Genomic DNA, 11119 nt, shown 5'->3' with positions numbered 1-11119 from the left:
TAGAGGGGGATGAAGAAAGTGGACAAAACAGACTCACATTTCTCATCGGACAAATACAGGAAAAGAGCGGTTACCGGTTTAACCGTTAGGATTTGATACCAAAAAAAAAAACCGTTGAAAATAATTAGAAACAAAGTGACAAACCAAATGAACCATGCACATGAGTTGATAAATTGCGTCTTGCTCAAAAGCAAATGTAAAACATTGTATAATAACCAAGAGTTTGAGACAACAAGAAATAATAGTATGAAAACTAAACCCTAAGTGAAGGACTTTATATACCGAATGGTAATAAATATAAATTATTAAGTTACTATCGGTTATCGATTAATCCATTAAAAAAAAAAACTTAAACTGTTAAGAACCGATAACCCGATAATTAAAAAAAATTAAAACCATTACTGAAACCACTAAACCAATAACCCATTACCAATAACTTATTTTCGGTTTGATTTATTAATTGCAGTTTGATTTTGAACAGTCCTAATATGAGATTAAAAGCTTTGATTTGGGTTTCTTCCCAGATTATTATTTGTAAAAGAGAGGCGGAGATATCTTACGAATTTGTTATGAAGTGAGTCTTGAAATAGAGAATTTAGTTCTTTCAAAAATTAATTAAGTGTTGATATAAAGTGCTCCAATTTTGGTGAATTAAAGTAAAATAAAAATAAAAATCAACAACTCCTTTTTGGAGTTTTAAAGCTTGAAAATTTACAAATGGATTTTGTGACTTGTTTAATTTTTTAACATATTAATAATTGAGGTTTGTTGGAGATGTTAGTTTGAAGTTTGGTTAAAATTTGAATCTATTTAATGAACATTTGATCTACTTCGGATGGAGTTTTGTGGTTGTAGTTCACAGGAGACAAAATACATAAATTTATATAATTTTGTATAACAGTGTAAATGTATGTATAAACACTTTTCGTAAATTATTATACAAAGTTTATATATTTGTGTATAGTAAATATATAATGTTGTATACTATATGTATAAGCACTGATGCGATAAATAATAAGGGCTATACGGGTGTAATGTAAAAATATGACTACGTGGATGTAATATTTTATATTGGACTGTATATATGTTTGTAAGAATATATGAAAATATATTCTGACAGATTGTATATATTTAATTCCTAATATAGAGATATTTAGTTTATTTAGTTCCTAATATAGAGATATTTAGTTTCATTAATTATAGCCTAATTATACTCTTGTATTTGTGTATATAAACTATTCAGGTTAATGAAATAAGAGATTAATCTCTTTCAATGTTTGTGGGGGTCAAAGTTGGTCCCAATTATATATACCTCACTTGTTAATCTTGCGAACCGCTTTCTTAATTTTGTTGACAAGTAATTGCAGATCAACAAGTTCTTGACTATTGTTCGTTCCTTGAGGTGATTCTTGGCAAAGTTTGATATTGTGTTGGGCTTGTTCAATTTGTTCGATTATTATATCTTTGCACTCACCATTATCGTATTTCTCAATTGCCGATTCAAGATGTCCTGCAGCATAATAAGCTCCCAAGAATATGCTACAATCCGTCATGTCATTAGTAGAGAAATAATTTGATAAGCCGTGGGCATTATTTGACGCTGTTCAAAGGGAGGATTCAATATCATCATCACCCAAAGCTAATTGAGGAATCAATGTCAAAATTAATAGTGTTCCAAACAGAGATACTGCCATTTTTTATTTTATTTGTTCTCAATCTATTGCTTTGATCACGAGTTTATGTTTATAATCTTTTGATTTTCACACAGGTTTCTGGCTCATCTTTATCAGTTGGTAGTGCTGTATATTAATACATCTAATCTAAGCTTAGAAACAATTTTTTCTGTTACAACTTACAGACTATAATTAAATGTTTGAGTATTTTGGTTGCGTGCAATGTCATTGGTCATAGGCTACGTGCATTTATGACCTATCGTGTTTGTTGCAATAACCGTCTTTGATCGTGTCTTAGTCCAATGTGTTTTATTATCGCAAATAGTCCAGAGGCAAATCCAGAATTCGAATAAGACAAAATATTAGTAAATGCGGATTTGTGTTAGTTGAAGTACCGACACGGTTGTCAAATAAGTATAAAATCGAAGGTATCAGTAAATACAAACTAAATAATAGTGTAACATAGTTCAATATGTGGTAAAATATTGCCAAAAAAGTTTAAAATTGAAAGTATAATATAAATTAAAAGGTGTAACATAGTTCAATTTGTGGTTTGATGGTTTTGACCTATATACTTTGAGGTTGCTAATTTGAATCTGGCTATAGTTTTTTATTTATATGCATTTGTTTTTGGAAAAATGACAATAAAAAATGTAGTGACCAAGAATTGAACACAGGACACCTTACTTGCGAAAAAGCAGAAAAATAAGCATTGGACTAATGCACCGAATTAGTTTCACGTTTAAGGATGCACAATTAAATATATTTTTGTTATTTAGGTATACACATATATATTATATACATAAGTTTTTCTGAAGTTAACGGGTGCACGTGAACTTCCTCCCTTGGGTCCGCCTTTGAGTAATACTTCTCTAATCTATATTAAGTGAATTGTTGAGACTTTTGAACACATGTCATATTATATATAAAAACACATCTTTTTTTCTTCTTATGTAATAGGACTGAAATGATGTTCTTAAATACAGTGCAAAATTGAGCAACCTTCAACTTAATAAATCCCATATGGAAAGGTCTCAATTCATCAGAAAGGTATTTTATCAGTGATGTAGTGGAGAAATTGAAAAGGAGCATTCACAAGACCAAGTGCCATTTCTACCAACACAGTCACACAGAAGCAACAGGGGCATATGCAAGTCAAAATCAACCTGCACCATGACCAATATTCTTGTTAACTTTTACATTTAACATCATATATATATATATATATATATATATATATATATATATATATATATATATATATATATATTTATCTAACAGAAACTTTAAGGGGTCTTTTTGTGTAAAGGATAACCATAGATAGTTCTGAGATAAAAAATTAGTATAAGAATAAAAGTTTGGTGTCTTGTTTCGTTGACAAGTTTGAGATAACTTCATAATATCCTTCCTGGAAAGTGATTGTGTTGAATTAGGAGCGCTTTAGGAATTAAGTGTATTGACTTTGTGTATCAATGGTAATTTACAGTTGTTACCAAAAAAAAGTTTGGGATAACTATTCCGATCATTTATATCATAGTGAAGAGATAAGTTATCCATATTACATATAAATGGTGAGATAAGTTATCCACCTTATCTCAGATAGCTAATCCCAAAATAATTAATCCTAAAATAACTTGTTCCCGACCAAACGACCCCTAAGCTACTTAGAATTAAGTCAGACTAATAAGCACTCTTAAATTGATTAGCAGTTCAAAACTTTTTGTGCAGAAATTTAAACCTTTCCTTGGATGGCTACGATATAAATTTTCACACAAATTAACCTTACACTAATTAATAGTCATGACTTGTGTCCGTGTGTTTAATAAGAAAAATAAAACTAAATACATAAAATAATTACATAGTTTTTCCTATAGTTTAAAGGTGGATTTAAGATTTGAATTTTATGGATTCCCAATAATTTCAAAGTAAAAATTGGAGAAAATACATCAAATCTCTTCTGAACTTGATAACAAAACTTATAATACCCCCTTAACAACTTTTAAGTAAATTAAATGTCACCCCAAAACTACTGTAATACCACTCTCACCTGACACATCATCTTCATGTAAGCGCCACAACATATTCATGTCAGCACCACGTCATTAATCTTATCTGTTTCTTTTTTTTATTCACCATTTTTTCTTTAACACTTTTTATAATTAATTTACCCTAATTAATTAATTAAAAATGCATTTTCTAAAATCAAAAAATTTAAAATGTGGGCTCTCAAACCCAACCCACCCCCGTCACTTGCTTCTTCTTCCTTCTTCACCATTTTCAACCCTTCTTTTTCCTCTTCACCATTCAATTTTTAAAATAACTTTAGAGAAGAACCATTACAATATCACATTATCTTCTTCGAATCCCTCCCCCGGCCTCCCCCCCTTCCCCTTCAAATTTGCTTGCCCACATTTTTTGCATCACAAATTTTAATTTGGAGGACTAAATTTTAATATTTGGTGCAGTCCACTGTTTTTACAGGTATATATGGCTATGCCATTGCTGTGATATGGCTCTTATGTGGCTTAGTATATGGATTATTTCTTGTTGCTTCAACTTTTTGCTGCAAAAGAAACAACAGAAAGCTCAAAAAGAGATCAACTTGTTATAATAAACATGATTGCTATCCCTGGATTATTCTCTCAGCCATTTTCTTGACAATTTTAGCAATGTAAGTTACTTCACAAAACTTGTTTGCATCTTCTAAAGTTAAAATTCCATCCTTCAAATTAGAGCAGATGTGGGAGGGATTCTATAGGTTCAATTAAATCAATTGCTAAATTAAGTTGGTCATAACTCTTTAAAATTACTACCGTCAAAATTACTATCGCACTTGTGTCGACACGACATGGTGTAAGCTAAGTGTGGATATGAGATCCACACTGGATTTGGTCCCAACCCCGCCCTCGTCACTTCCTTCTTCTTCCTTCTTCACCATTTTCAATTCTTCTTTTTCCTCTTCACCATTCAATTTTTAAAATAACTTTAGAAAAGAACCACTACAATATCACATTATCTTCCTCGAATCCCTCCCCCCCCTCCCCCGCCTCCCCCCCCCCCCTCTTCCCCTTCAAATTTGCCTTGTGGGAGAATTTGCCCACATTTTTTGCATCACAAATATTAAAAAATCAAAATGGGGCACTCAAAATTCAAGAAAATTTACTATAAAATCGACTTCAATAATATAGAGTGAAATCGACGTCAATAATATGGTGATGGTGTTGAATTTTGCGAATTACTAAAGGAATAGTAAAGTGAAAATGGTGGATAAAGGTGTGGGGTGTAGATGGAGGAATGAAAGAGGAAAGAATTCAATGGTGGAAGAGATGTAGAGAAGACAATAAAATAAAAAGAAAAAAAATCTAGAGTTTTTTAAAAAGGAGGACCCACAGTTTTGTTAAATAAATTTTTGCATATTTTTAAAAGGTTAATATATCAAGAAAAAAACATTAAAAATATTAGTTATATATTGGACAATAAAAAAAGTCATGTATGTGATTTTATAAATTCAATTTTTTCCTCTTTTTTCACGCGCTTTTGCCGTGTATTTACTCTAAAAAAGAGAACTTCTTTATATGTGCCTAAGGGGAATCAAACCCCTCATACAGAAGGCCAACTAAGCTTAAGTGGGTTCCTTCACTATTGTTGAACTAAGTGACTATATTGTTATTGAGTTTCAAACAAATGTTTTTTTATATATTTAATAAATTGCTCAATATAAATATAGCGTTTATTGCAAAAGTTATTGAGTTCTCGAAAATCCGCACCTCATACCTATCGTGACCCCTCCCCGACATATAGTTAGACATTTCTAGGAGATATGAGTTTTGACCGACGTTTTTCAAAGAGTTTAACTAGTAAGTCGCCAAAATTCAAAATATAAATTAAACTATATGTTACTGCACATAATAAGTGGCAAAATAAAAATAGATTATAAATTATAACAAATTAAAATATTCATAGACAGTTATATTAATGTACATATATACGTTTAGAAAATAATGCAAAAAAATCAAGATTAAAGATAAAATTAAAATGAAAAAAAAAAGAGAGGAATTATAGAAAGACAAACCCGATAATCCAGATAATGCCTCCAATAAAAGCGATGACTAGAGAGATTAGGGCAAATGGAAGCCCCAATAGAAATGCTATTGGCCGGATTTTCGACTCTTTTTCAATTTGATTTATATTTACTAATTCTGGACTTCCCATTGTATCTTTTTCTTCTTTCTCAACTTGTTCATTTTTGTTGCCCTCAGCTGGAATGCTATTATTTTCTTCTTCGTCCTTAATTTGCTCTGTGTCTGTATTTGCCTCACTTTCAATTGTTACAATCTTTGGTGGATCGTCCATGATCACTTGATCGTTATTAATTTCTTCTTTGTCTTTAACTTGCTCTGCATATGTATTTGTATCACCTTCAATTGTTACAATCTTTGGTGGAACGTCAATGATCACTTGATCATTATTAATTTCTTCTGACTTTGTTGCTTTGCATTCATCAACTTCTTCAATGGATAATTGGGAAATTTCTGATTTGTCTTCTCTGTTATCCATATTGTTAATCATGAGCTCAGCTTATAGTAGAGAGAAAGAATCAAAGAAAGCCTAGACTTCGTGTTACGTAAAAAAGAAAATAAGGCACATTTATATTGTAGAGATTTCTTGACATTTTTAGGTCCGGACAGATTGTGATTGGTAATAACCAACCAGATGTATGATTTCTTCCTCTTGTTTAAGAATCCCAATTGGAGTAAATTATTGATTTTGTTTATCTCCACTTGCGTGCACAAAACAATCCAAAGTCAAAGTCAAGGGACTAAATTTATTTTGACTAAAATCAAGAATTTATTTGGTGTGTCTAACAACTTAGAAATGAACAGCTTGTAATGGAGAACTGCTAAATATTACTACTCATACTCATGATTAACGGAAGAACAAAAAGAGCAGCTCAATATGATTTATTTTTTTTAAAAAATAATAATAATATTGTTCAATTATGGTACGTCTTGTTAGGTAATACACTTGTCCTCATTAATTGTATAACAATATCCATTATTATACCCATTATTTTTTAAGATTCAAGTTGAATGGTCAGACTTTTTAAATATATTTATCATGAAGCTGTCATGATATAGAATTTGATGTCTAATTAATTGTAGAATTTTTTATATTGTATCACCATCCATTAAAATAATAGTTGACAAATATTTATAACTGACTAGTGATTATAGTTATTTTTAACGAGTGGCTAGATTTAACTTTCTAGGTTTTCTTCAATAATGAAATGAAATTAAAGGTATAACGTGCAAAAGCTCAAGTTAAAAGATTCAATAATTACCATATGATATTTTAACAGACGGGTTGAGTAATTCGACAACACTTTTCATAATTAATTATTGTTAATATCCCAAATCCCCAACTATATAATTTGATATATGAACTCACAGCTAACAAACGCATTATTATCTACTTCCTTGTGTTGTGAAACAATATAATTAAAGGAATTATATTTATTAAAGAAACTCTTCTCTTAATCCATTTCACATGCATGTGATTGTTTAGAGCTGCCTAGCAACAACCAAAATATCCACCTAATATATTTGCTAAGTCAAATAGCCAACTCAAGTTCTTACTTAAAAATCTTAAGGGGATAATTATATTATACGTGTTAGTATGTGGGCATACATAATTACTCTGATAGGTTTTGTAATGATTGATTAGGAAAGGGCATAAAATTAGAAGGTATAAAGGGAATACGGAAAGAAGAACTAGAATTCTATATATAAAATGAGCGCTAATAACGCTATTTATGAAATTTTCCACCATGTAGCAATAGAAAATGGGCTTGTATGGAAAACATCCTTGCTACTTGCTAGCTATATTGGGCCTAATTTGATGGGAAGAGTTCAAATCCAATCTTCACTACAGTTTAAAACTATACTACACAGGAAATCTACACTCCTGAATAAGGTATTAATTGCACATGCATGTAGCCAGTTTTCACATTACTATTCGTGTAAAGACCTGTCTCCGTCGTTAGGAATAGGTCAATGGGGAAGGATTTCAGATCAGAAAACTTCGGGTAGTAACTTTGGAAAAATTTAGCCTAGGCCAGATTTGGACGAATTCTGAGTCAGGTGAAGTCTACGGTGACCATATGAATGGTGGGAGAGCGAATCTCTGATTTATTTAGATAAGCTAACATCCAAGACGATACGGAACATTTACGGTTCGCAGAACCACATTCGGGCGAGTAAAACTCCCAGAATCGGATTCGGTTTGAAGGGTATATTTTAATACGTCTTGGGAAGGGGATGTGTTGTGAAATGGGGGCTTGAAGCTCAAACTCCGAGCTCTCTGTTTTCGTGCTACCCTTTAGAGCGGGATTTATCCCTCCAGAGCGGGGCAGTCGCGACTTAAGTTAGGAAAATCCCCCAAAATGGTCTTTTTCTGCAAAAATAGTTTCCAAGACTTCAGGAGGCGACCTATGACGATTTTCATCAATTTCCCATAAATTTCCACGCTTAAGGTAAGGATTTTACTCCCTAATATCATCCTTTGATTCCTAGAATCTAGAATTATGGTTGGTAATCATTGGGGGTGGTTTGAACTGAAAACTAATGGTGGAAAATAGCCCTAGGGTGGGGTTAAAATAATGGGTTTGGCTTAGGATGTGAATTGTATTATATTTCATGATAGTTTGGCCATTGTGTTGATCTTTTATATGTATTTACTATTTTCTAGATCAAGAACGAGAGGAACGAACCCAAAAAGGGAAAGCTCTTGCATTTTAACGTTGTTGAAGCTTGAATTTAAGGAAGGTGATCGTTTTGTTTCCCGTATGTGTTTCATATACTTGATAAACTGCTTCATGATATGCACATGTGTATATTAATAGAGAAACGTGCTAGATTATGTGTGAAATGATCACTTGCTGACCTATTTTTTTGATGAACTTATTCTTGGTAATATAATGTTGTAAATACTGAATGTATTTGTGACTGTGATATTCTTGGATCGGGTGTCATGCTCCGATACATAAACTGAATCGGATGTCACATTCTGACACATATTTGGATAGAGTGTCATGTTTCGACACAAAGTTGATTGTTCGTAGGTCCCTTTCGAGGACCCTTGTGTGAAGTTATATCATGTTGAAGATATTGAGTCGTGATCTTGCTAAATATGGTTGAACATAATTTTGGTTGACTTATTCTATACGTATGTATTTATTGTGTATAGTTTACTTGTCTATGATCCGCTTACTAGCTAACAACGTGATTCTACCAGTACACCGTTGTTTTTGTGTACTAATACTACACTTGCTCTGTCTTTTGTTGAGTACATGGCATTCAGCCGGCTGCGGAGAGACCTCGCCTAGTGGAGTAGAAATCTTGTTCAAGTCCAAGGGTGAGCTATTTTGTCATGCTACCATAGACTTTCTCATTTTTCTTACTCCTTCGTCGGGACTCAGATGTTCAGACAACTTTTTTAGTAGTATAATTTTTTTGGGGTGTGTTTTCCCTTTTCTATATTGATATTTGATTAGAGTGTTGTTACGGACGACTTTCAGTTCCTAGGATGTGTTTACTTCCGCATATTTTGGGTTGATAACTAACTGTTTTCTGAGTTTATGGGAACTCAGCATTTATTCTTGTTTTACACCTGTTTTGTATCCTTAAGTTTGAGAATTCTTTGCGATTAGTGTTGTTGGGCTGTTTAGAATGGTTGTCCCACTGGAGAATTAGTGTGGTGTCAGTCACAGCGAGTCGATATCGTGACAATTCAAGATAGTTTTGGAAATTTGGTTGCACAAGCAATGTACCAAACTTCATAAATTTTGTTCTTTCTTAATTCATTTTTTGTTTGTATTTATGTGTAGGGCTGGATTGTGGAGATTTAGATATTGGAGAGAGTGATTTTAGCTCAATTATCTTATTTAAAAAGATTCTTCATTATGGAAGATTTAGCTATTATAGAGAGTGATTATAGCTGAGTTACCTTATTTAAAAAGATTTTGTGCATAATTATCTCCAATCAGTTTGTTTGTATTTTTTTAAAAATCAATTTAACCAACAAATATATTGAATACACATGATAGCAAATTGAAAGAATATTTAAGAATTGTAAATATTGAAACTATAGCTAAAAAAGCCTAATAATGGTCAAATTTTAGTTTTTGGTCAAAATTTTCCTTATTTAAATATAAGTATACCTTTTATTTGAAGATAAATTTTATATTATCAATTAAATACATTATAAATTTTATACCAAACTTATTCTATCACATCCTTTGAAATTTTAAATTATTTTATCTTAACTTCTAACTAGGGTAAGTTAATTCAAAAATTATAATTTTAAATAATTTAATTCACAAATCAAACGAAACAACTCGTAATATAAAGTTTAATTCAATCTTAGGATATCCACTTCCCTGCATAACGCACCCCGCGCATCATCATCAGTTATCAATATGTAGCTTCCTATGCATAAAATAGAGGCGCATATAAAAAAATATTTTCTATTTTTTTAAAAGAATGATCTACTTTACTTTTTTGTCTGTTTAAAAAAAATGATCTTTTTTCTTTTTTGACAAACTTTAATTTTAATTTTTCATGTGACATGTTTAAAACAACGAGAGTAAAGAATTTTTGATATATTTGACATAACTTTAATTTAGGACCACAAAATTGAAAAGTCCTATTTATTTTCTTAAAAGATATAAGTGTTTTTCTTCTAATATTCAAGGCTCTTTATTTTGGTGGCGTATATGATACCTGGGCTCCGGAAAGTGTCAAGTCAAACTAGATTATTCTTTTTGAAACAAAAGGAATACTACATTTCGAAGCTTCTCTCCCTCTCACAATATCTTTTTGTTTGTTAATTTAAAAAATCATTTTTTATATTTATTATCAAATAAATAATTTTAGATGATCTATTTTAATTTTAATAAAATAATTTGTAATCACATAAATATTTATTATTTATTTTAGGCAATAAGTATTAAGGGATCATTTGGTTGGAAACAAATTATGTTGAAACTAGTTATTTTTTATTGACGATTTAATTTGTTTTGTTATATTATAAATAACACGTATTACATAATTTATATGAAAAAAATATTTATTTATAAAAATCTCTTCCACCTTATTTACTAGAAAAAGAGTTTGAGGAATCTTAATATTTTTTTATCCCGAATTAAGTAATTTAGGTAGTATTATTTCATTACTGAAGTACTAAATATGATAGTAGAATTTATTTCAAATTAGTAATCAAATAAATAAAAAATAAAGAATCACAAAAATTTTCTTTAAACTGCTCGATTAAATACATTTCATAAATTGAGTAATTACTAGTATTAAAGAAAAGATCATTTATTTATTTATTTTAGGTAAAAAGAAAAAACAGTAATTGCAGCTTATAAAGTAGAGCAGTTACTGGAC

General features: G+C 30.8%; 1 protein-coding gene across 1 annotated transcript; it reads right to left on the bottom strand.

The window, feature by feature from the left end:
• Positions 1 to 2715: 2715 nt before the first annotated feature.
• LOC129874868 (uncharacterized) lies at positions 2716 to 6246 on the bottom strand. Its single transcript, XM_055950247.1, has 2 exons — positions 5746 to 6246; positions 2716 to 2839 (listed from the first exon to the last, which is right to left on the bottom strand). The coding sequence occupies exons 1-2, from the start codon at positions 6240 to 6242 to the stop codon at positions 2716 to 2718; spliced, it is 621 nt and encodes a 206-aa protein (XP_055806222.1). The 5' UTR covers positions 6243 to 6246.
• Positions 6247 to 11119: the final 4873 nt, after the last annotated feature.

This window comes from Solanum dulcamara, chromosome 11 (genome assembly GCF_947179165.1).
Source record: "Solanum dulcamara chromosome 11, daSolDulc1.2, whole genome shotgun sequence".
In the NCBI taxonomy this organism is placed as follows: Eukaryota; Viridiplantae; Streptophyta; class Magnoliopsida; order Solanales; family Solanaceae; genus Solanum; species Solanum dulcamara.
Note: the sequence above shows the minus strand (reverse complement) of the source record. Positions and strands in the feature narration are given on the sequence as shown.

Bases quoted from the DNA above. Each gene is read 5' to 3' on its own strand.
- LOC129874868 (XM_055950247.1), bottom strand. From the start codon at position 6,242: ATGATTAACAATATGGATAACAGAGAAGACAAATCAGAAATTTCCCAA. The intron at 2,840-5,745 runs GTTTGTCTTTCT...GTCATGGTGCAG, and splicing joins GGCATTATCTGGATTATCGG to GTTGATTTTGACTTGCATAT.